Source organism: Chrysemys picta, chromosome 1 (assembly GCF_011386835.1).
Source record: "Chrysemys picta bellii isolate R12L10 chromosome 1, ASM1138683v2, whole genome shotgun sequence".
Classification (NCBI taxonomy): domain Eukaryota; kingdom Metazoa; phylum Chordata; order Testudines; family Emydidae; genus Chrysemys; species Chrysemys picta.
In genome coordinates, this window is record NC_088791.1 from 99,237,440 (window position 1) to 99,264,517 (window position 27,078).

The 27,078-nt window shown below is 41.5% G+C and overlaps 1 protein-coding gene across 4 annotated transcripts in view; it reads right to left on the reverse strand.

Annotated features, from left to right (window-relative positions):
• Nucleotides 1-27,078, reverse strand: part of RFX4 (regulatory factor X4) — a 133,186-nt gene that overhangs the window by 42,377 nt on the left and 63,731 nt on the right. For 3 of the 4 annotated variants that reach the window (XM_024100056.3, XM_024100057.3, XM_065581734.1), the window contains exons 6-13: nt 22,891-23,104; nt 21,910-21,987; nt 19,887-20,050; nt 16,600-16,700; nt 15,076-15,134; nt 11,914-12,058; nt 7,389-7,483; nt 5,534-5,651 (exon numbers count right to left, since the gene is read on the reverse strand). In XM_024100056.3, the coding sequence (XP_023955824.2) occupies nt 5,534-5,651; nt 7,389-7,483; nt 11,914-12,058; nt 15,076-15,134; nt 16,600-16,700; nt 19,887-20,050; nt 21,910-21,987; nt 22,891-23,104 (974 nt within the window). Of the gene's footprint in view, nt 1-5,533; nt 5,652-7,384; nt 7,484-11,913; nt 12,059-15,075; nt 15,135-16,599; nt 16,701-19,886; nt 20,051-21,909; nt 21,988-22,890; nt 23,105-27,078 lie in introns of all 4 variants that reach the window. The other variant, XM_065581744.1, reaches the window with a different exon arrangement.

The window sequence follows — 27,078 nt, forward strand, 5'->3', positions numbered from 1 at the left end:
AAATATGTAGTTCTTTGCTCGTATATACTGTACAAGTGGAGTGTAGGAGAAGCAGCCTGAAAGGCCCCATGCCATTATGCAATGCAATGCTATCTCGTAATTAGGTTTTCAAAGCAACTGTGCACACACTCTTCTTCAGTTGCGACAGCTCTAGTCTTTGTGTTCCAGTCTCTCAATGCACGCATGCGTAACTTCCATTGTCATTCATGGGAGTTAGGCACACACATTGGGGGGAGAACAGATGCTTTGTGTCCTTGAAGCAAGACCAAAACCAAAAACATCGGACATTTTTATAAACAGAACACATGCAGAGTGATGGGCAAATCGTCTTCCACTAGCGAATATAAAGGGCTTGAGTCTCTACTTTTGTGATCATTTACACCTGTGCAAATCAAAACTGTGCTTCACAGCCATCTTACAGAAATTAAAATGACTAATAAGGTACAATATAGTGGAGAGCCTTAGCCAAGCTATGTAGCTGTTTAGTTTGATAAAGTTTTTGAACTGGAAGTCTTGTAAAAACTGCAAATGGAATAAGATAGCTATTTTCAAAATGCCTAACATCAGTTACAATGTTAGTAGAATCCTACCCTGTTTAGAAGTGTTATGAACACAATGGGCCTGACTGACCATTGTGTTCATCCATTTTAATAGTGATGTAACTCCACTGGGGTTCACCAGCATAAAACTGGAGCATTATGTCCCAGAACAAGCCTGGTTCTCGTCTCACGCAAGTTGTACATTGTACTCTGTTGACTTCAATGGAGTCATTACTGATCTGGACCAGAGGCAAATCAGGCCTAATATTCTGTGTTTTCAAGTCTCACAATTTTAATCACAAGTCTCAAGATATTTGGTGTTCTTCCTTCAAGCCCCTGCTCCTGGAGACAGGTAATTATGTGACAATCTCATCTTTCATTAAAAAAATAAAAGAAAGTTTCAAGCCCTAAGACTGCAGAGAAAACCTTGAAAGTAGGAATGCTAAATGCTCACATGCTAGAAGACAAATACTAAGAACCCAAGATTTATTATTTTTTTAAATCTCATGATATTTTGGGGCCTAACTCTTGATTGTGAACACTTGGGGTTGATAATACTGAGTACACCTTTTAAAAAACTATCTGGTTCCCTTGTCTCTCTCTGAATTTCTCTCTTCTTTTACCATTCGATATTTTTTTAATTCTGTAGAATGTTTGAGACAGAATTTATAAGACACACTACAAAAAAGGGCTGTTGTATCAAATTAATGCAATCATTTTACATTTTAAATTAATTAAGTTAAATGTAAGATATAAAATGAAACCAGTTTCAGGATATGCATGTCAGTTACTTACTGAGCAGCTATTCATGTACAACTGTTTATACTTTATGTTTATATTTTATGTTTTGCAAGCTACTGTATTTAGCAGGAACCTATGATTGGCTCTTTCAAATATAGCTGTAGGTACTGAAGAGGATTCATCTGTGTCTGATAAAATATATATTCATTTAGTTAGAGATAAAAAGTCCCCCTAGATACTGTACCTACAATAATAAATTGCTTTTGACTCTCTTTTCAAAAAGACCAAATTGAATACAATGAGGATATTATTACAGCTATTCTATCTAGCTAATACACAGTAAACATCAGCAGCTATTCACAAAAGCCAGGAATTATGTACAAGTATTGTAAAACAGAGATATATAGATCTGGGGAAGATTGGAAGGCTCCTTTTACTAATTAGTTGTTTTTATACACAGGCTGCATTACCAAAACATTGCCACCAACTGTGCCTTTGATATGCATAGACAGAAGAGGGTAGAGAGAGAGAAAAAGGAGAGAGATGAGCTTTTGTCTGCCAGGAATCGTTTTGACTTGCCCATACCATGCACCATGCTTAAAAGCTTTGCCCAGACTCAGATCTGTATGTCATTTCAGGATATATGCTACCAGCTCAGTGACATGTAGTAAAACATTCTGTAGTCAAATTTCTGGATCATGAAATGATGACAAAGCTAAAATATATTGTACTGTATATAAGAATGACCAGAGCATCGAACACGTAATTTTTATCATGTTTTTGTTTCAAACACACTCTCAAATAATGCTTTTTTGTTTTTTTAAAACAACAGTGTAAAGATCTGGCATTGTTTATTGCTTAGACTGATCAATAAAATCAATGCCTGTTTATATAATCACCAATGTAGCCAAAATACAAGTTTTCATCTAAGATAAGAACAAATTTATATAGAAGACAAGATCTAAAATATAGTCATCTTTGTGTCTCTCTGTTGTATAGTACTCATTAAAAATGCATGATACTGTAAAAAGAGAGGAAGAATGGTGTTAAATTAAACCCACAACAAGTTCCTCAGGTATCCTATCCTATCTCCTAGAACTGGAAGGGACCTTAAAAGGTCATGAAGTCCAGCCCCCTGCCTTCACTAGCAGGACCAAGTACAGATTTTGCCCCAGATCCCTAAATTGCCCCCTTGAGGATTGAATTTACAACCCTGGGCTTAGCAGGCCAATGCTCAAACCACTGAACTATCCCCCTCCTCCCTATGATTCTGATACGTTTACATTCAGAGGATAATCAGACTTTTGGAAATGCTCAGCTATAATTCAATACAAATGTGCCTTACAATGACTTTGTAATTAGAATATTACCGCATTCATTCAATAGATTATAATTTGGTTGATGCTGGTAAATAACATGTCAGTCACTTTTCGAGAAGTGGGAGCACTGATAGTCCAAGTTTTGTTATACTGGGGTCTGGACGTGGTTTCAATACTCATCCTCTTTGAGGATCTGAAGTCCTTGCTCACCCTAACTCCCACTGACTTCAATAAACCTGCACTTTTGAACCCAGAATGGGAGAAATTCAAGGGTTCCGTTAAAAACAAATAAAAGCCCTTATTCACAGAGAGAGTGTGTCGGTAGAAAGAAAGAGCTTACATGGGTTTATTATAAGAAAACCTTAGGAAGTTTACAGCGCCATAATGAAGACGTAAATGATAATCCTGTTCAGTACTGCTGCAAGCATTATCAAACCCAAGTCATTAAAAAATTCTATACTATATTATTTATAGCCTTTAAAAATGCATTATTTTCAGAAAAGCAGTTTATACTGATTTGACATGTGCTATAATAATTTGAAAGCAGACACTTAACAGATGTAGCTGGTGACTACTAACGTAATTAAATTACCAATACTTTTAAGAGACAGCAATTTATTTTAAACATACTTTTAAGATGGTGTATGCAGTTAAGACCTGTCTTACTAGAACTGTATAGAGTAATACTCCAAATGCCATGGAAAGCACATCGCATGTGGCTGCTGATAGCCTCTTTCCTAATACACCATTATATCTAAATAGATATATTTTGTGTAGGGAGGGGTATACGTGTGTGACTACACATCCTGTATATTTTATTTTATACACTTTACAAAAACCAGTATTCTATTAGGCTACATGTTTAGCCTAACTAGGAATTTAAAACTATTTATGTACAGGGGTGACAGATAGCTCAGTGGTTTGAGCATTGGCCTGCTAAACCCAGGGTTGTAAGTTCAATCCTTGAGGGGGCCACTTAGGGATCTAGGGCAAAATCTGTACTTGGTCCTCCTAGTGAAAGCAGGGGGCTAGACTCAGTGACCTATCAAGGTCCAATCTCCATTAATTTAGCTTGATAGAGAGTGCACAATTTTTGGAACTTTAACTTGCATTTCTGACATTTCACGATTTTAATGGTCTGACCTCAACATTCCATTTACACGGTGCATCTAAAGGCTGCTCCTGCAGCTGAGTGCTGCAGAGAGCCAAAATGCTCAGAACTCAGTGTTTGCTCAATACCTGTTCCAGGAGGTTTCTGCATTGTGCAGAGAAGTATGCAATGCTCAGCAGTGCGAGCAATCTCTATTTCCACAGTGAAAAGAGTTTTGGTGAATAAGGGGGAGAGCGAATATGAGAGGGGATAGATATCAAATATGGTCAGGGCACTGGTACTTCAGCACAATCCAGTGAATACAAAAGCTGTGCATAGAGGCCTTTTAAGGATTTTCACTGTCCCACTGCCTGCTAGGAGTGGCGATTCACTCTTGTGCTTGCTTAAAAGCTGTGCTTAGAAGAAACTGACAACGGGGAAGCCAGGAAGACCAACCACAGATCAAAATGCTCCTGAACAGGAGTGGCGCCAGGGTTTTTGGCGCCCTAGGCAGGGGTCCTTCCGCGCTCCCGGTCGTCGTCGGCAATTCTGCGGCAGGGGGGTCCTTCCGCGCTCCCGGTCGTCGTCGGCAATTCTGCGGCAGGGGGGTCCTTCCGCGCTCCCGGTCTTCGGGGCACTTCAGCGGCGGGTCCCGGAGCGAGTGAAGGACCCGCCGCAGAATTGCCACCGAAGACCCAGAGCGCGGAAGGACCCCCGCCGCCGAATTGCCAGCAAGGGCAGCCAAATGCCGCCCCCCCAAATCCTGGTGCCCTAGGCAACCACCTAGGTCGCCTAAATGGAAGCGCCGGCCCTGCTCCTGAAGGTTCTCAGAAGACAGTGAGGTCAGCTCTTCAGATTTTATCAAGAGTCATGTGGTATTTGGTGTTTTTTTTAAAGCCTCAGCTCCTGGCGGCTTGTGAATATGTGAGAATCTCAGCTTGCATTAAAAAAAAGTAAGTTTCTAGCCTTCATGGTCATGGAGTAAAACTTAAAAATGTGACCCACATGCACCCTAGAGATTCAAAAAGCAGAAGATAAATAAAAGCACCCCAAATGCATTTTTTTAAGCCAGTCCCATGATTTTGGGTGGCCTGACACACAATTTTTGATTGCTTGGGATTAGTAATACTGAGTCCTCATGGCCAGCTTCCCAATGCCCCATGTGGGACTTCATAGTGTTCTTGCCAGCCTCCAATATCTGCTCCCCTCAGCTTACTGGTACATCAACACAGCTCGGAAGCTTTCTATCTATAGGTCTACATTCTTCTGGGGGTGCCCAGCACCCCTGTATCTAAGCATCACCTAAGAGAATAAAACACAAGAAAGCACTGCTGGAAGAAAATATGCTAGTGGCTCAGTGCTGCTCTCTCACAATCCTCATTATTATTAGTCTGCTAATAACATACATTGACAAGTGTGCACTTATGAAAACACAAAAGCACAATAGCCCATTTTCAATCATTCCTATTGTTGACTAGTTCAATTTGTACATACACATACTCCTCAGTAGGGACTGTTTACACACCAGGCTTCAAAGCACAGTTGTTTTTGAATTCTGTGTGAAAAGAAACAGGACAATCTTTTTTTTTTTTAAATGGGATAAGTTTATATTCTTCCACTCTTATGGACATCAAAAACAAGTGAAGGGAATTTGTTCAAAAGCATCAGAGAAAACGACCTGGTGGCAGAAAATGTGTTGAAAATTTCAACTCCCAAAAGAGATTTTTTTTAAAGGTTATGAACGTGTGAAAATAAGAGAGGATTGTCACTCAGAAGTGAGTGACAGCTCTTGATCTAGCATTTTTTGCTGTGCTAACCGATCAGTACAATTAAAATCAAAGTACCAAAGCTGGGTGCACTGTGCAAAGTCATGTCCCGAATCACTCGTGTGCCAAAGCAGGACCACATCAAGAGAAACTGTTGAGCCACTTTCTTCAAAGAGCCTTGTCTCTTGGCAGCTACCTACAAGAAAATATATTATATATTTCACACAGCTAATAAACATTCATTTTCATTTCCATTGTCTGGCCCAGCCCAACACTGCCCGTGTCCATCCATTTTCTTCACTAAAACTACATCCTATTGTAAGAAAATTAGGATAAAACTTAAAACAGATACATATGAAGCCATCCAGTAATGATAATTATATACACATGAGTTTGCAGGAAGAAGCCTACAATAAAATTATAACCCCTAAAACATAAAATGCTCATGCTTCTGGAGGGTAACATTTGGATTATAAATAATGAAGGGATTTATCAGACTGTCTAACAACATCCAGGTCTTCATCTTAATTTGATGATCGCCTTTGTTGGCGATTCTCTAGTTTAGGAAGAAAATTTATAATAAATACTGCTGGGAATATATTGCAAAAATAATGTATTAATCTGAATGTTTAAACTAATTGGCTCTTGGTGTGTTCACATCCTCTTTGCATTTTCTTTCTGTGAACACTCAGATGATCATGTTTTACTCACAATTATACTTTTCAAAAAGCATTTGTAAGTTTACACTCTCAAAAGCTCATTTTCTGTAAGTGTTACAGTAGCCGTGTTGGTCCCAGGATATTAGAGAGAAAAGAAGGTGAGGTCATATCTTCTATGGGATCAATTTCTGTTTGTGAGACAGACAAATTTGTGATCTTACACAGAGCTCTTCTTCGGGTCTGGAAAACTTAGAATGTCACAGCTAAATACAAGGTGGAACAGACTGTTTAGCATAAGTAGTTAACAAATATTTCAAGGGACCATTCAAGGTGAAATGGCCTGTTAATTTTCATCTAGTCAGCAAATAGAAAAAATACCAGGTCCAATATGATCCATCATAACCACTCATAGTGATTTCAAATAGCAATCTATAGACTAAAGACATTTTTTTTAAATTAAATAATTTCAAACAATTGATACATTTGGGAAATTTGGGGTGGGTGGGAGTTGTGGACATTCTGCAAACAGAAAAAGAGGTAATATTGTTTAATGAAGTGTTCTTAAGTTATTTACTCAGGTCTAATAGTGAACTCTGGAAGTAGAGTTGCAATTTTCCAACAGAACATGCTAATACAAAATGTATTATCATTCATGGACAGAAACTAAAAGTATATGGCAAACTGTATAGTTACATATACTGCATAAAATTGTATTGATGTCTGATTGGCTGAGAGTGCTCATGTGTTCAGTCAGTAAGTGTCCACTCAAATAATGCTAAAATTTAGGTCAGAGTTCAATTACTGGCGTTTCAGAGCAACTCCTAAAAATCAAACAGCTTAATCCCTAGCTGAACTATAAGCTAGTTGTTAACCTTTATTTACTAAAATGAATCAGCTGGACTAAATATTATCTTCATTAAACTCTTTAAAGGGCATAGTAATTTATGATCTCCACCTGCAATACTACATTATTCATTATACACTAGAGAGGAGTCTGAACCAACACCTCAGATCCATACACCCTTGAACGTTGGGGATGTTGAAAATCTGAACTCTGATCCAGCTCCAAATTTTGCAAATGGCTTCTATTTTTAGAATGGAATGAGTGAAAGTCTTGAATCTGAACACTCTCCGACTTTTGAGTCTGGAATTTGGATCCAGATTTTGCATCTTGAGTCTGTGTCTACTAAATACCCACTGCTTTGTGAAAACGAATATTGCACTTGGTTATACTGCACATAAAGTGACTCGGGTCCTAACTCCTATTTACCAACCTTCACAACGCATCTGTCCACCATGGAATCCAGCCACTCAATGTAGGACTCAATGGGTGACTGCTCCTCCAAAAGATGATCAAATTCCTGATACACTAATGAACAAAGAAAAATACTCCAAATCAGGACTTTAATTCCATTTTAAAACAATAGAGAAAACAACTGTCACAAAACAGTCAACAATACGTCGCCAATTTGCTCAGCTAATTACAACAGATCACTTAACTATAAATGTATATGTGTACACCTTAAGACATCAAAGAGGTTGAAACTATTACTGTGCTTGGTCGCTATCCTGCTGCTATTGAAATCAGTGGGAGTTTTTAAAGGATTTCAGTGGGAGCAGGATCTTGGCCCATCATTTGAAATTCATCTTTTGATTTAAGCTTCAGCTGTCTGTGCCCGGAAGTAAAACACATTTATGGTGTTCACAGTGCAGAGCAGTAAGCTAGGCTTTGACCCGCATGAGGAAGAAAGGCCATGCATGAAATTGATTTAGAAATGCATAGAGAATCTTTTAAACACCCAATGGATGAGTATTGTTGATAGGCCTCTCATCAGCAAATCTCCAGTGCATAATGCTTTAGTTTTGAAAACTGGCTTCAACGGCAACTGTCATTTATTTGTAACATCAAACAAGCAAAAAAAAGTGTTTCCTATAAAACGTGTACTTTTATAAAGTGAATTACTACCAGCACACAAATGCCATGCTGACTATACCTAAAGGAGTTTCTACAGACAGGCGATCCTCTTCCAAATATATTTTTCAAAAATATAGAGAGTAAACTCAGATGGCCCATTCAAATGTGTCAATTAAATAGGAGAATCTCCCATTTATTTAGGAGAAGAAGCTATTGGAAGACAAGGACTCATGTGTTTGAGCATCTCAAGGAATTGCTCTGCAGTTTAGCTACAAAAAATGGTCCCCTAAATCAAAAGAAAAGATGCTTTTATACCTGCTGTGTCACAGGGTGATTTAAATGCGCTGTGCACGTCCATTTATACTTCATTATAAACAGCAGGAGAGAGGAATTTCCCACCACTGGAGTGGATGCTAGGGGCAGGGAAAGGAGGCAAAGCGCAAAGTTGGCAGCTAGGGAAGAGTGCAGGAGACATGGAGAAAAAATGCAAAATACAAGGATGCTCTCCACTTGAGCAGCATGGCCATTCTTTGTAATAGCACCCTGGCTTGGGCTCTGCAGATTGGGAAGTATTGTTGTGAGCTGAAGCAACAGATCCAGTAGGAACGCATCTAAGAGTTTCCTTGTCTTACAAATGACTGTGCATTGATTCCATTTAGACTTAATTACAAAGGGGTAGATTGTCACAGCTGTTATTCAGCCACCTAGGGGAACAATGGGGAGCAAGACTCCCCTTCCTTTCCCACTCAAACCTGCTCGTATTAGGACCCTGGATGCAGACGGGAGAACTCTATTTGTCAAATACTTCCCACTGCACGCAAGCCAGTGGGGAGAGGGTGGAGGGAGCAGGGCATAGGAGGAACCCTCGCTCTGCCTCCTTAATCCAGTACCTGGCTGGGCATAGAGTGGGGAGTAAGCTGCTTCAGCTACATCTTCTGCGGAGAGAGGAGGGGAGCACAAGTGGAACTGTGATCTTCCGAGTCCCAGTTTGTTGTCTGGCTGGGAAAGTGCCGCTACGCACCCTCCCTTACTCAGGGCTGATTACAAAGTTACCATCTGGCCCAAAGCAGCTGTTGCAGACACATCTGCAGGGGCCTGAAGGAATGGAGCACCGGGGAAAAATCATGATAGAAGTAGCCCTATTGTTAAAAACGAGAAAAGCCACTTTCTAGTTAGTAACAAACGACTGTCATGTTCAGTGGAAATCTGCCAATCTGGAAGATATTTTTCCAGTTATTATAGTTGGAAATTGTAACCACTGGAGGCTGAGTGTTGGGATTTCCCAGCACCAGCAGTATGTAAAGGAGCACTGGAAACCTACATTGGACATGCGTATTAAGAAATCCCAATGCCATAATCATAAACTGAGGGCCCAATTTCACTGTGTGAGGAGGCACCCAGCAAAAATGTGACACTTTCATGCGTGTGTGCGTGTGTGTGGGAAATAAGTAAAGTGGACTGGGTGAAATAAGAACCAGCCTGAATCTTCATCCAACGCCTGAAGCCAACTACGCCAGCCCCTTTTAGAGGTACAGAACAGTTTGGCTTTGTCTCTTCCCCTTAACTATGTTTTCAACCTGGATTTGAAATGAGACTGAGCACTGACGGAGAGGCAAGCCTTAAGGGGCCGGGAACACCTTTTCAATCTGTGTGCGCACAGTGCTTAGCACAATGGCCTCTGATTCAGACTATGGCTGCTAGGTACTACTGCAATACTCATATGGAATGGCGGGACATGGGAGAGTTATCCTAGAGTTCTTGGTGATTCAGAGGAAAAATCTATCAACAGCAGTACGAGTGCGCAGAAGGAAGAGAGGAGGCGATACTACTGGAGGATTCAAAGGAATTAAGCTGAATTTCCGGCCTGCTGTAAATCTTCGAGTAGAAGGGGAAATACTGACTTGCAACAGCAGTACCAAATTTGCTGCAAAGGAGCTGAAAATACCACCCCAGAAAGAAGGTTCACCTTTTGGAACTAGCTCCTTGTAGACATATCCTTGGGTACATATCTTTAAATGATCTTCATCTAGGTAGAAACTATATCCAAAGTTGGAAAAAAGCTCTCGAGGTCAGTGTCATATATATACCCTTGTCTCAACGTAATCCTCAACATGTACACTGGGTGGGGTTACTGCTTCTGGTCTTCTCCTTTCACACCTTTCTCCTCTCCCTTTCTGTTGCAAACTGCTACCTGCTAAGACTGGCCCCTTCTGGAAAGCACTTATGTGCTGAATTCCATCCACTCTTCAGGAAAGTTCTTAAGCACTTGTTTAACTTTCAAGGGATTTAAATATGCACTGAAAATTTAGCACTTACTTAAGGGTCCTTCCTAAATGGGGATGCTCTCCTGAATCTGGGCCAGAAACATTACTGATATTAAGTATTAACCCTTTGGGAACTAGATAATTTTTAGAGGTTTTGGGTGTATGCTGAGGATGGTTAAAGAAGAAGAGAGATTTTCTGGCTGCTGGGAGCCAGGATGACTCTGGATTCTAGGCTTGAGCATGTCCTGAACTGCTTATTTTTCATCTCCTTCCTGTCCTGAATTCTCACTACTCTCAACCTCTCATTGCTGCCTGCTCCTGGCTCACTCCCCTCAATCCTCATTGGGCAGGAGGGTCATATCAGGAGGTAAACTCAGGGGCTGGGAGGAACTGGCAAGAATCCCAGAACAGTTCTCTGCTGGAAATGGAGCCAGCAGAAGGTGATCAGGGGATGTGAGGCCTTCTTCCTGCTTGGGGATGGGTCTTTCAGAGGTCAGTGAGGGATGTGAGGTAGATGGGAGCATTTTTGTCATCTTCAGGAAAGAAAGGAGGAGGACTCCAGCTGGAGTTAGAGGTTGAGACTGCTACTAAAGACAAGAATACTCATCTTTAATATCTCAGTGTAGCACACCCAGAGATGCACACACATTTGTTGTCAGAGTTCTAAGAGTTAGAAATGGCATCACATGCACATTCTCTGAGCAACTTGTGTCACTACTTTACACATGGAATAGATGAGCTTTCCCCCTAAAATAGGGTGACCAGACAGAAAGTGTGAAAAATCAGGATGGGGCTGGGGGGTAATAGGAGCCTATATAAGAAAAAGACCCCAAAATTGGGACTCTGCCTATAAAATTGGGACATCTGGTCACCCTACCCTAAAACCAACTTGCCCCTTTAAGAAAGCACAACTTTTTCAGGGTTTCTACAAGTCCTTCTTTGACCTATGCCCTTCAATAAACCAAGCAGTGTCTATGTCAGCCAGTTAGATTTCTGGATGTGGGATACATATTTACTTCCAAAAGTTCATAAAGAAAACTTCAGCCAATCAGAGACTAACTTGCTGATAAAAGTGCTTTGTGAAACCAGCGCTTTAAAAAAACATAAGCCTCTGGAAATGACTCAAATAAAAATGGTCCTGCTGTCAAAGCCATTCAAAAGGCAGTTATCCCATAATAGTATAATTGGGTAAACAACCACCATTCTACTCTATCAAATAAAATGATTAGGGACTTGATCCCTAGCCCGTTAAAGGCAATGGGCAGACTTCCACTGACTTCAATAAGCTTTGGATTGGGCCTTAGATCCGCATCAGTCATTAGGAAGACTAGAAATAATGTCTTTAAACAGAATATTGTCCATATCCACGTCTCAAAGTGGAACATCTTGGTTTTGGCTCACCTTTCTTTTTGATACGTGTTTCAGTATTTATCTGAGCAGCAAGCGAGCAGTAGCCAGTAATGATGTGCTACCACATTGCTACAATATCTCAATTATTAAACTGACTGACTGTAAAGCAATTATTATAAAATTGAACATTATTATTATTGTGGTGTTTTGTATTCAACAGGAAACACGGTTCAGGGTTCCCCGTACCACATTTGAGGGTTTTATTCTTACATTGTATGATGAGCTTTCTGTGCTCCTCATGCGAATCCTCCATGGTATAGAGAGTTTGTTTGGTAATGCTGTTCAGATCCACATTCCTCCAGTCCTCCAGCATTTGAAAGGTAATGTCTGCACTGTGGATCACCGTTCTTGATGCCTATAATCCAATCCGATCTACTCATTAGTTCATGGTTTATTAGGTTAAAAATAGACTTCATCCCCTTTTACGCTCCCTTAGCGAGCCTCACTAAGTTGATTCTCAAACCCCACACACCTCTTGATCCTTTCTGGAAGTTACCGGCCGTGGTAGCTGGACAGAACTCTGAAGCCATTTTTACCAACTCTACTCAGCATGTATTTGGTTTCCACAAAGTACAAATCTCAACAGGTGTTTCTAATCAAACTGCTCTCTCCCTAGACCATTAATTCTACTAGGTTTGGGCTGCAGTTTTGAGTTCATGTCAATCCAAGAACAAAAACACATTGGCCCAGATCCTCCCCATCAATCTATGTAGGGAGGAAACACTCTGAGTATGCATCTTCCCCCCGACACATGAAAAGGAAGCTCACCTGCCTCCACACTACCACCTGCCCATCCTCTGGACCATGAAGAAGCCTCCCTGCACAAAGGGAAGGAGTAAGCTGAGGGAAACCTGAGTGGTGCTGGATCAGGGCCACACATCAGTCCTGTGTAAATTAATCAGTGAAGACAACCCAGACTTGGCCTGTATTATCTTTTCCAGAGAGTCTCCCTTGAGGACCATGGCAGCCTGAAAAGTCCCTGGTTTAGGAAGCTGTTGAGGGGGCAGAGCTGTGTGAATGGCTCTGGTCTTCTATAGATTCCCCTGGATCTATGCAGGTTCTTGGGGATCTACCAGGTTTGTGGGTAGACCCCACAGCTCATGCAGCAGGATGGCAAACCTTCCCCCACAAATGAATTAAAGGAGGAAAAACTCCACAAAGCATCCTCACTGAGATCTCCTTCCCTCAGGGGGTATTTCTGCTGTAGGGCTTACTCTGGGGCATTAGATACAGTTTTCAAGTGTAGTCCCTCGAACTGCAGTGTGGGACAAACCCTCAGCTAGTGTCAATGGATGAAACTTCACTGGAGTCAAGGGAGATGCTCCTATTTATACCATCAGAAAATCTGGCCCTGTGAATTTTGCACAGTTCCCGTGGCCTAACTGAGTCAGTGAAAAATAAATTCACAGACATAGTATATTCCACCTGCATGGTGGATTTTTATCAGTAAAACAATGGTATACTATGAAGCTTATATTCACAGCTATAAGAACTTTAATAAATTATAATGGTAATTTTATTTATTAAATGAACTCTACTGAAGTACTGTCTGGCATGACAAACAAGTCTTGATAAATAAACCATTTCAAAACCCCAGAAGAAAATAATCCATTGTAAAAAAAACAAACAAAAATACAGAAAAATATAATCTATTCATCCTCACAAAATGATAAAAAAAGAAAACTAATAGAGTGGGCCCTATGTTAAAGGAAAAAAAGAAAGACAAAATAAACCTGTTGAAACAGTTCTATTTGTATATGCTGCTACTAGTTTTCAGGTTAATTTTATGGAAGAAAAACAATCCATCATGTATGTCTATGAGAGCATCTTTTGCAAAGTGTCAAGTATAAGAGGGGTAGCCGTGTTAGTCTGGATCTGTAAAAGCAGCAAAGAGTCCTGTGGCACCTTATAGACTAACAGACGTATTGGAGCATGAGCTTTTGTGGGTGAATACCCACTTCTTCGGATGCATGTAGACCACTTTGCAAAGTGGTAAGTCTGCATAACAGGTTTAATCAGTTTTTATCTAGGTAAAACTCCCCAGCTCTGCCAGAATAAAGACTGGATTAAAAAAAAGAGTAAAGTGCTCAGAATTTGAGAGCACTTGGTTTTAAACTGAAGTATGTAACCACAAAAAGTGAATATCTGCCCTGTATTTTGTTTTCACTTGAGGTTTAATGTTACAACTAGGTATGGTGTTTTCTGTCTAGAAAATGGACAAATTGCTTCCCTCATCAAAGGCCTGATCCAAACCCAACTGAAAAAATCTATGGAAAGTTTCCCATTGGTTTCAATGGGTTGAACTGGATCTGAAACCTCTTCTAGGATCAGAACCTGAATTTGTTTCATAGAAGTCACTGGGAGTTTTGGGTGCATGAGGAATGCAGGATTAGCCCCACTATCTAACAAATCATTAAACTGATTTTTGGATGGTTTTGTAGCATATCTATAGAAAATGAAAATAAATAAATATTAGAAACAAAACTACTAAAGCAGGGGTGGGCAAACTTTTTGGCCTGAGGGCCACATCTGGATATGGAAATTGTATGGCGGACCATGAATGCTCACGAAATTGGGGTTGGAGTGTGGGAGGGCTCCAGCTGGGGGTGCGGACTCTGAGGTGGGACCAGATATGAGGAGTTAAGGGTGCGGGAAGGGGCTCCAGGCTGGGGCAAGGGGTTGGGGTGTGTGTATGGGGGCTCCATCTGGGGGTGTGGGCTCTGGGGTGGGACTGGGGATGAGGGCTTTGGGGTGCAGGGGGGGTGCGCTGGGCTGGGATCGAGGAGTTCGGAGGGCTGGAGGGGGATCAGGGCTGGGGCAGTGGGTTGGAGCACAGGAGGAGGCCAGGGGTGCAGGCTCTGCGCGGCGCTTACCTCAAGCAGCAGCATGTCCCCACTCTGGCTCCTACACAGAGGCATGGCCAAGCAGCTCTGTGCGCTGCCCTGTCCACAGGCGCTGCCCCTGCAGCTCCCATTGGCCACGGTTCCCGGCCAATGGGAGCTGCGGGGGTGGTGTGCAGAGCTCCTGGCTGCCCCTACGCATAGGAGCCAGAGGGGAGACATGCCACTGCTTCTGGGAGCCACACAGAGCGGGGCAAGCCCCCAATCCCGCTCCCTGGCAGGAGTGCCGGTGCGAGGCAAGCCCCAGGCCCCGCTCCCCAGTGGGAACTCAAGGGCTGGATTTAAACGTCTGATGGGCTGGATGTGGCCTGCGGGCTGTAGTTTGCCCACGCCGTACTAAAGCCTCATATTCCATTGTTACCTCCAAGAGAGTTTCTCCTTGTGCAATATCCAACCTGCAAACTGTTACAACTGTCAGCAAAAGCAGCATGGAATAAACTTAGCAGGAATGGATAACCACTGAAATACCTACCTGGCAGAGATGATTTAATGAGGTCTGCCGCCGGAGAATTTGTGAAAACCTTCTGGACACTGCAGGAAAGGAGAATTACACATTTAGGTAATATGCCAAATAAAGAAACTTGATTTTAAAAGTACCTTGTTAAAACTAGCATCAATTAAATACACCGAATTTCCTTTCTGTTAAGACACCTATTTGTGACTTATTTATTGTTCATATTAATTGCCCAGTTTTCAAAGATGGACTTCTGAATAGGACATCCAAATCTTACATTTGGATGCTCAAATCAGTAGTTACAAGTATGTATAAGGACTATTCATATCTGTAAATGATGGTTTGAGTGTCCCAAAAAGGGATTTGGGCATCTTATTAAGGTATCCATACTTGTAACCTAATCTGTAAATATTTATTCTGCATACAGCATCTGAAATGTATGATCCCAATCCTGCAAACACTCACAGCCATATAGCTTTCTGTCACCAATTCTTCCATTGGCTTCAATGGGACTGCACAAACAAGAGTAAATATTATGCCCAGTAGTAAGTAATCATTTGCAGGATAGCCAGGCATCAAGTACAAGTAAATGCTAGTGTGTTCTCAAGTTTATTATCATGTTATAATCACTAAAGATCTGCAGATCAAAGCAAATAATCTAGAGAGATATTTAAAGTCAGATTTGTTGGTATTACATATTCCTTCTATATTGTCCATGGAGGTAGTTAAAATATATATTTTCAGAGTTATTAAAATGTTCATTGTCCCAATATTTATATGAGCAGAACAGATTTCACTGGTGTGGATTCTCAATAGTTTTGAATTGACAAAGAACCGACAAAAATATTCTCAGGACACATTTTCCATAATTTTTGAACAACTAAGTAAATGACCAAAAATATCCAGTGGATTATTCTAATTTATGTCCTGAGTACTTTCTGCAAAACATACTCCTAATTTTCCATGCTGATCAGTAGTTAATCCTTCTCCTAAATTAGTTTTTTTTTTTAAACTTCTGATGTGGAATTTACTGCTCATGAAAAGCGAAGAATGGAGAGCTGTGAAATAAAGCAGGCTTTATCAATAGGTGATGCGCACTGCAGGCATCTACAAAGCATGTCTGAAAAGGCATAGTGCCCTTTCCTGTGGTGACAGGGTAATTCGATCCCCTTCATATTTAACTCTGGCACTTCTTTGGAGTGAGGGCCTCAAGCTGTATTCAAATTGTGCAAGTCTATAGGTTTGTTTAATAATTTGCTTTGCCTAATATCATGCCTAATGCTTGCTTACTGTCAACAAATTAATTTCTTATCAGAGTCCACAAAAAAGGAAAGACAACTGGTCTTAGAGCTGTGCCTTATTACATTTAAAGGAAATTGGTTCTCATGAATGAGTGGAGATTATTGGTTAATGAAAGATCTGTAATGTTGATCTTTTTTCATGACTAATGGAACATTTTCCTAGCTTCCAATTAATTTGTAACTGATAAATAACACATTCTTCTCACATAAAAAAAAAAAAGAGAGACTGCTCAATACATACACTCAAACTTGATATTTCGGAGGTTTTCTGGCAGGTCATAGAGAGCTACTTTTAACCACTCATCCAGCTGTTTTGCAAACTTTCGGATCACCTGAGTCAAGCTGAAAAGAGAAATCACTACTTAAGAAAATGTACACTCTGTGGTCTATACGGCAGTGCCTGGAAGCATGTAAAGCCAGGGTTCCACCACCCAGCATATCATTTTTAGTTACAAACAAAGGTACCTAGGACACAATTTTCAGATGTGGGCATCTTAATAGTACATTTAGATCCTCCATTTGGGATATGAAATTGACATTAAGGTTCATAATACAGGAATTCATGCACTTAATTGCCAATTTGAACAGCCACATCTGGGTTCTGGAAGTCTCACTGGTTGTTTACATTTAACAATTGTGCCATAATATAAAAGGGAAATTTTGACTTAGCTTCAGGAGAGTGGAGTGACTATTGGGCCAGATTCGATTCTCTGTTACACCCGTGTAAATATGGAGAAATTCCGTTAAAGTCAGTGGTGTTACTCCACATTCACACTAGTATAATTCTTCTAAGCAGAATTCATCCTACTACAGTCTATGGGGCCCACTGGCAGCCCAGTAACGGCTTTTTAGTGAATAGTTTAAACAGGCCTAAACGTAGGAAGCTGCATAAAAATAACAGACCTTTAGAAGTTTGGAAAGGGGAAGAAATAGCCCCATTTCTTAAGTGACTACATTTTGGGAACTGTATTCTCAAACCAGGTCAGATCTGAATCCTGATCATGCAAGTGACTGCCTGGGCAGCTCCTACACCTGTAGGTAGCCCCACTGTGCACATAGAGTCACCTGCAGGATCAAGGGCTTGGACAGTATAGAAAACATCTGAAAATATCTGAAGCAAAAGGAAAAATACCCAGAATACGTTGAGCTCAGGAATAGTTTCAGATTCATCTTCCTCATTCAAATCAACTTTAAAGATGGCTTCCATACTTCACTAAGCTTACAATTGTGTTTGGTGGTTTCAGTTTGGTGAGGGGGGGGGAGGAAATCAGCCTCAACCTATTCAACTGTCATAAAAAAAAAAGCATGGTCCTACTCTCAGTCATCACTTTAAGGAACGGTAGACCCAAGATTAGAGTTCTGAGCTCTATTGTGCCCAGCCCTGCATGGGTACACAAAGGTGGAAGGGGGAGGACACACAGAAGCTTTTCCACTCCTTATGGAGACCCTGTGCGGGGACTGGGCTTAACTCACTGGATGTAGTGCACAGCCAGTTTCCTGTGGATACTAGCTACTCACACTGGGGCAGGAAGAGGTGTGTTGCAGAGGACATGGCCATGGTCCTGCCTTCCTCCACATGGGCTATCTTAGAGGGCTGGGTGTGGATGGGAGTGCTTGATGCCCCCACTGAAAGGTTGGCTGTGTTGACACTGCAACTTTTGTTCCCAGGGAATTCCGGCTGAGTCAGCAAGATTTCCTCCAAGGGCTTCCATTGCTGTGTCTCCATTGCTGCGAAACCCTTCTGCACTCCCTCCAGTGTGGGCCATGGCTTAACAGCCACAATCTGGCCCTTTATATGCATTACAAAAGTCCATATTCACACTCAAGTCTCTCCTTATTTGCTCTGAAAGAACTAAGCAGCTTGAAAAAAGGGCTGCTATGCAATTTAATCCTTCAGATGAAATAGATTTTGGGGGGGGGGGGGGGGGGGAAGGAGAGGGAGCTGAAGTCTGCAAAAACTTGCAAGATTTACCAAAGAAATCCACGCTTGTACCCTGTTCCTGGTTGCAGACAGATACTTTGCATCTACTTAACAAACCATACAATCTGAACACTGCACTCTAGTTTAAGTAAGTAGAACAAAAGCCAGAAAACATTTGCTGTAATTAGAGCTACAATAAAATGTAGGTGACCAAACGTACGGTGCAAAGAGTGAACACTCAAAGCAATAGTCTCCACAAATTGTTAGCAAATCTTGTGCTGAATTTTGTCAAATAATTTTGAATTTTGAACAAATTCATAAAAATCTAAGTCTGTTTTCAGAAAATTCACAAAGAGAAAAACTGGTTGAAGAAAATACACTGGTTGAATAAAACTTTCTGCAGTTAATTGATGACCCTAACCCTGCTTTCTCTATGTAACAAAACTCCATGGACACAAATGAATTACATGTAGGAAGAGAACAGACAAGCTCTGACATGTAGATCAGAAAGGAGAATTTAGCTCTCAAACTAGTGTGGTAAGACTATGCATCTTTCCTGCAGAGATAGGCCGTGTGGGCCTGGTTCTGGACCATGTGAAGAAAGTCACCCCTAAATGGGCACAATTCTGTCATGCCCACTATAGTATTTAAATGCATCCATGTTCTCTCAGAGGTCAGTCTTACACCCAGCCCCCACACACATTCTATTCCTGGTAAGTGGAAGAACAATTTGGGTCAGAGACTGTGACAGAGACTAATGCTTGGATTTCTGCAGTTGTGTATGCATTTGTGCATATGCAGGTAGACCATACTAACTACTCTTGGAGCCATAACTCGGAATATTGAGCTCTCAGTCCTGGAGAAGTGACTGATACAGCCACTCTGAAAGTTTTCAAAGGAGGCATAATGAAGGCATTCCACTGCCTATAGATTTCTGGTTGGCATTCGTTAGGGTTACCATACGTCCGGATATTCCCGGACATGTCCGGCTTTTTGGGCTCCAAATCCCCGTCCGGTGCCGGGCCAGGGGCCGGCGGTCGGCGGTGCTGGGCCGGGGGCCCGGGGGCCGGCAGTGCTGGGCGGGCCGGGGGTGCTCGGCCGGGGGCCCGGGGGCCGGGCCGGGGACCGGCAGTGCTGGGCAGGCCGACCCAGGCTGGAGATGCCGGGGGGCCAGACTGGGCCGCGCCTCCTCCCCCCACACTCCCCTTACCTGCTTCAGGCTTCCCGCGAATCAAATATTCGCGGGAAGCAGGGGAGGGGGCGGAGTTGGGCGGGGACTTTGGGGGAAGGGGCGGAGTTGGGGCGTGGGGGCGTGGGCGGGGCTGGGGGCAGGGCCGGGGCCCCGTGGAGTGTCCTCCTTTTGGAGGCTCGAAATATGGTAACCCTACATTCGTTCACATGCCAGCTTCAGTCTGACCATTTATATGCTATGAGACATTTCTATCTATCTTTAAACTCATTTAAATTGATTCTGACCTGGATTAAGGAAATAGGAAATATGTAGGGAAATTATGCTTTTTAAGAACTGCACCAATAGTGAAAACAAATCCACACAATTAACAAAAACAATTCAAACAAAAACTGTCAATACTGCAGAACATACTAACCTGTCAGGTAACGCTTGCAGTACTGTTGGCATCAAAACTCCAGAAATAGCTTTGTACAATATTGAATCACAAACCCCAACTATATTTACTACAGTGGAAGAACCCAATACAGGAAGCATGTGAGGCGGCATCCCTTGCCAAAAGTGCAGAAGAAAACTTTGAACCTAGAATTACACACACACACAAATTATACATGGCAAATATGATTTTCTTCTTAAATGATCTAATTCCATATTACTGATATGGCACCATAGTTGTACGTGGTGCTGCACAAAACTCACATGACAGAGTCCCTGCCTGGACAGGCTTATGCTGTAACTTAGATAAGCCTGGTACATCATAATATAAATGCCCAGGAGGATAAAGGGGCATTGCCGTGGGGAGATCAGTTTAAGGAAAGCTTTTGCTTTAGCAGACTGCAAGGGTTCCATGCATGCCACGCCATTTTTATTCTCCACCAGCAGGCACAATGAGTGCAGCCACCTTGACTTCCACATATACAGCCTGATTTTCCACAGCTTGCACCTTACGTAGCCATTTATATATGTGCAAAGTGAACGCCAGGAGGGGGCTAGAGCTGGTCAAAATACTGGAACTATTTTCCATGGACATTTTTGGAAGGAACAAAACATGTTTGTTTTTTTGAAAGACCTTTCCATGGAAAAATACTGGATGAGTTTTAGAGCAATCAAAACACTAGTATTCCAATTTGATAGCATTTTAGACCCACTTTGCACTGATGTAAATGACTACACAAAGTGCAAAGCAGTGGAGAATCTGGCCTGTAAAATGTATAGCCATCAGGTGCTGAAAAGCCATCAGATTTCCCAATGAGATATTTGACTAAGGAACTATTGTGGAGCTGAACCTGCAAATTCTCCTATATATATGCTTATTCAGTGCCACTGAAGTCAATGGGACTAGAACAGGGGGTATTTGCCTTATATAAGCTGTATGTCGGTTTTACTCTCCTTAAGAAACTGCCTTGATCCCTATTTGAAGATGGGTGATTGTTAACAGGGAAGCTACCAATGGAAAATATTAAAATAGGAGAGTGTTCCTATTTCGCTTGAGTAAATTAAAACATCTAGACTGGATGTATTCGTTTAAAGAGCCTCAGCTTGAAACTGGAAAAGTGTGGGGAATAATGCACCATGAGAGACAGGCCTAGGGAATTCTGCCCACACTCTGGCTGGGATGTTCAAAGGGGCCGACCCGAATAGTTGCCCAGTTCCCATTGACTTTCAACAGGAGTTGGGTGTCTTGACTCCCTTAGGTTCCTTTGCAAATCCCAGTCTCTGTGTATTCAGACTTATTTCCCTTAACTAAATACTTTCTCCATATGCAATTGTTAATTACTTTACACATCAAGAACTGCAAACTCCCAGAATTGCTGAACTATAACAAAGGCTATGTAAGTGCATGACCAGAAAGTTCTCAGACTAAGAAAAATAGGTTACAAATTTGTGGGGGTAGTTTATATACTGAAGCCAGTCAAACCTATGTGATGCCTCAAACTGGATGCAATGAATCAGTCTGACTCTCATATCCAGAATACATGCCCATTCCTAACAGATATCCAAGCAATCAATGGTAAGTGTTACTAGCAGCACAGGGCTATAACGGGGTAATGGTAAATTTATACTGACCATCGAGAAAAATTCCCTAAGATTGATATGTTACTGTATAAAGACCTCCCTAGGAAAGTGATGGAAGACTCATTTCTTGAATCACACAAAATTGGACTGGCCCGCCCTTAAAGAGTATACTGTAGGGGCCAATCCTGCACTGGAGGAGGGGTAGACTAAATAATTTAGTAGATTTTTTCTCTAATTTATGTGATGATATAAATAAGAGTTATCACGTATAAAGCACCGTATATACACTAATGTAAATATCCTCCATTATTTATAAAAATGTACCAGATAATCTATAATTTGAAATATCACATTCAAAATATGCTCCAGAAGTCCTGGATACATTAAATGTTATTAAACTACAGCTCTTTTCTTTCACAGCATACCTCATCAAAGTTGGCTCTTATTACCGTGTCTAGTATCCTCTGACAGTGAGTTCTGTACATCATAATAAAGGTAGAAACCTGAGAAAGAAAAGGAAAGACACACGAAAGATCATTTTACTTTAAAAAAAAATCAAATCAAATTTAAAAAACTTCTGCTTTAAAAATGACTATCAAAATACACAGTACAAAAGGAACATGGGGGTTTCCCTCCATATATAATTGCAAAAAATACTAAAATCAGCTGAAGTGATGAGTTCAATTAGATAACTATTAGGAACAATGCAAGTCTTAAAGCTAAATTCTCCTTTTTGAGACCTACAGACCTCCTTGATGGAGAGCCTGCAAGTGTAAAATGAGCAAAAAAACCTTGATGAGATCAACAGGAAGAACATAGCCCTTAATTAGGATATATAGAACCCTATTTATTTTGTTCAGTTTACATATTTACTAAACACATGAGTAGTGTCTGCAAAGTAGATCAATCAAGGGTCAAGACATTTTGCCATATGCACATATAAGATTTCTTTCACTTTCCAGCCAACAGGAAGGAGAAGTGTAGTAAATACGCTCTTTCCTCAGGAAAGTGTTATAATAGATTTCTTTCAGCTTGCAAACAAGGGAGTTCAGACTTTGTAGATGATATAGTCGATTACAGAAACAGAGGCCTAGAATTTTACAATTGGTGACATAAACAGATACCCGTTGCTAGCCCTTTCTTACTGTATAAACTGTGTCTACAGAATGAGTTTACACTGAACTCAGAAATGTTGAAGAAAAAAAAAAAGCTACAGTAGATTTTTTGTCAGACATTTAAGTGAGAGAAAAATACGTGCCCCTAGCACATGGAGCAATTAAGTCCCTCATAAATAAAGCCAAGGCATTATTAAACTCACTGTTTTTTAGGACCCTTGTATTTTAGATCAACCTTTCATCAACAGGAAAAAAGCAAGGCAAGCCAAAGAAATATTTCAAAAGCGTTACCTTCTCCTCTGGCAGACTGGCTGGCAGATTTAGATCTTTGACATTTGGAAACTCTGGCAGTAACGTTCCAAGTTTGGATCGTGGTGAATACGCCACTGTCTGTTTGGTTACTTCTTTTTTTCCTGTTTCATTGACCCAGGCTGCTCCTTTCTTAGAATACATCACGTCATAATACTGAGAGCTCTCTTTCACTGCAATGCCATAGTAATGGTACCTGATACATGAAGATACACATTTTATAATCAACCTATTCATACAGCATACAAAAAAAGGGTGGGAGGAGAGAAAATATGCAATTGCTGGTGGTTTCTCTTGCAAAACAGATGCGTGCCTGTGTACATTTGGTGCACAAGCACCGATTTAATGGCAGAATGACATTGTAATGTATCAAGTTTCGAAATATCAATCCTGCTGGTAAAAATAGCTCTAATCAGAAAGAGTAAAGCTGGTTTTGTGGTACGGCAGGGAACTAACGGATTGCAACTTTTTGTTTGTACTTTCTTAAAATCCTCAGCTGTAGCTTAAAGCTACTTGTTGTCTAAGCACTTGCACTAGAGCTCTGCAGCTGATCACTTTGCTTAGCTATGAGCAGAGACAGAGCGCCAGACCAACAGGACTAGCCCCTCTGCTATATTTCCAGCTCCCTGATTCTCAGGCCACTGAGTGCTGGTTGGATCCTGGGGAGCAAAAGTCTTTATCACACACAGAGCTGATTGGAAAACTTCAGATGAAACAAAATTTCAAAGAGAAACATAAAAAAAGCATGGCACAAATTGGCAAATCCCAGGAATGTAAATTTCAGGATAAAGTTGATTGCAACTTGGATTGCTATCCTCATTAGGCTGAGACCAATGAGGGCTGTTACATGACAGGATAACACCACCTGTGCTACAATCCATAGGGAAAACAGTGTAGGCTTAACACTGTTCTTACATCACTGCCAAACTGAATCAGCCCTATCACTGTAAATTTGTGCTACAGTTTAGTATTATCATAGATGATAATGGGACCACTCATTAACCAGTCCAATCCCCTGCATCAAAGCAGGATGGACAATATGATTCTTTCCATCAACTTGCCTAACCTTGACCACAGCAACTCAGCCATCACTACCGCATTGTGATGATTATGAAAATAGACAATGTCACACAAATACCCTTCTCTTGAAACATTCATTCACTTCTTTGTTTTTCCTAGAGAGAGTTGTCTGGCATCTTCATGTCCTCTCATAGGCCTAGTGTCACAGACACCTTCTGGGGCATGGCTCCTCTGGGAGCCCATCAGTGATGCTCCACTGGTCAACCAAAAGAGACTCACCTGAAAACAACATTAGACTGAGTGGGATTTTCAAAAGCCCCAAAGTGACTTCTGAGCACAAGTCCAATTGGCTTTCAATGGCATTTATGCTTCTACATCACTTCAGCACTTTTGAAAACCCCTCCCCATTCCCTAGTTCCCTTTAAGGGCTTAGGGCAGACCCCAGATTCCAGGCAGGACAGCAGACTACCAGACTAGTCCTAACTACAGCTGGCTGAAATTCAGGATTTCTGGTTCAAGGGAAATTTGACAGTTAGAAATCTGGCTTCATTCTGATTCAGACCGAAACCAAATTGTTCCAAGTTTCCTGTGTGAACTGAAAATTTGGGGGGGGGAGTGGTTTGGGAAACACCATGTGTGGCTTCTATAAGCAGCAGGTAAACTGACAAGAATCATATCAACTTCATTCAGCAGCTCCAAGGGCTTCCAGGGTCTGTGGTTCTGGGGCGGCTCCACCCACAGGAAGTCCTGGGAGTCAGCTGGGATCCCCCAGAGCAATCCACACAGTGGGGCTGCCCCAGAGCCAGACCCTGGAAACCATGTTCGCCAGCAGCCTGCCAGGAAACCAGGCAAGGATCCACCAGAACTCTGCTTGGGACTTAAGCAAAGGTCATCGAACCTGAGACATTTCCAAACAATAGTTTGGGTTTGACAAATCAGCATTTTCTGATTAAACTTGCATCAGAAATTTCCCAACCAGCTCTCGTCCTAACCCTGTTCCCCATTTAAGATGACAATCTTGCATTCCTGCTCAGCTACCACCTGCTGTACACACTGATGTGCTCCATTTGTTATATCATAAGTCAGATCCTCCCAATGGCTCTTACGCTGTGGACTTTTTCCCATAAATATGGACTTTTTCCCATAAAGTTGTATTTTACCACAATTGGTATCAGCAATCAATATCTAACCCCGACTGATGATCAAAAGCTCTGGAACGGGCATTTGGATCAAAGGTGTTTTATAAAGATTATTACAGTAGCACATATTTAGCTTATTCTTCACACATGTCTTGCCAAATCTACAAATGGTTTTCCTTGTGCAACAGATAATCGATTTGTGTTTGTTTCTCAGAACCTTGCACACACTTTGGCTTATGTCAAAAATGCTATGTATGTTCACACTCACTAGGCTGTTCAGCTTTAATTTCTGGAGGTAGGAGGGCGGTAGCAACCTAGAGGGGCTCTAAAAGCCCTGGTTCCAGCTGGGGGAGAATTTCCCCCAGCACAAGCACTGTGGAAGACAACCATAAAGCTGCCTTCTGAGAGCCTCCTGGCAAGCCCTGATGAGGGGGGCATGCCAGAGGTGGGACTGAAGACAGGAGGGGCATGTTGAGGGCAAGGCTGCAGCAGGCAGCACTGCAGGCTGCCATAACCTAGGCAGGGCGCCAGCCCCCAGGATCAAGAGGGCACAAAAATGGATTAAAGCCACCTTTGAGTCCGCACCCCCTGTGTTCTATCACTAAATTGTTCCTTTAGGGCTAGATTCTGATTCTTTTACTCACGCTGGGTAGCGCTTTACTCCAAAGGTAACCTCATTGACTCCGTTAGGACTATTCACGGAGTACATACTATTCACCATGAGTAAGGGGATCACAATCTAGCACAGTCAGTTTAATTGCTGAGTTACTGGGAAAATATAGGTGGCATCATATGAGAGGCCTTTCCCTCTAATAAATTCAGCAACTCACAGAAGCTCAATTTGATCTCAGCTATACCTGTTTCAAAATCAAAACCTGAACAAAAGTATGGAGAATTTGATAGTGTTTTATTCTGTATTATTTCATTCCTGGCATATTTCACTTAGCAGTACACTACAAAAGAGGTTTTTTTTTCCCAATAGCCTCAAAATCAAAGAAATGGCAATATTCAAAATTAGTTTATTAGGATTATTGCTCCAAAGGACAAAAACTCCTAAGTGCGCTCTGCAAACATTCTTTTCTAACTTTTCCTATCAGTTACCGTGGAAAAAAGTTAAGCCAATGGCCAGCATATGACAGGTTGAGCTTTAAGTGAATAAAAGGCTGACCATACACAAACATTTTTACAGCAGAGGGGAATGATTTTTCCTTTCATGGGTGAGTACCTGCAGTACTCCTTCAGTGAAAGAAATAAAATTCCCTGCACACCATGTAGTTTCCATTGGGAAAAGTAACCCCCTGTTCATATAATTGAAGAGTTTCAAGCTACAGTACCATACAGAAAGAAATCAGCTTTTATGTATAGCTGCCTTCTCATGGCTCACCTGTTGTGAAACTGTTTTTAAGCTCAGTGAGATAGAACACAGCTGTGTTCTTACAGGCAATAAACCCTGTTGCAAAGAAGAAAGCTGCTCGGCTGATGACCAGAAGCATAGTGACATTGTAGCTCTGAACTTCCTAATGTTACTTTTTTCTATAAAAAGACTGAAGGCAGAACAGTGTGAAGCTAGATAATCTTAACCATTGGTACATCTGGAGTTCCCTTTGGCAATAGGTGGGTAGTGGAGTGAAATGATATTTGCAGCAATTTGTCTGCCCAATTGTTGAGAGGGAGACAGATGTTATCTTTTAGTTCTTTAGTAATTTCTCTCTATAACATTTCATTTGAATGTGATTGGATATTTTTGAAAATAAAAATAGAACTCAGTCAGAGCAGTACTGCATTTGGCAAAGACTGTGTTTAGTGTGATGGACTGTATTGTGTGCATGTATATCTTTACCTTTAATTGGATAAAATCAGAACTACTCATCTGGGTGCTGTGATCCTTACACTGCTAAGAGCTAAAAGAGATGTAGACCTGAAAGAGTTGAATTCCACCCCTCCTATGCTGTGAAATTTTGAGGGGGCCAAGACATTCAGCACAGTGGCAATCATGAACTCCCTATGTGGC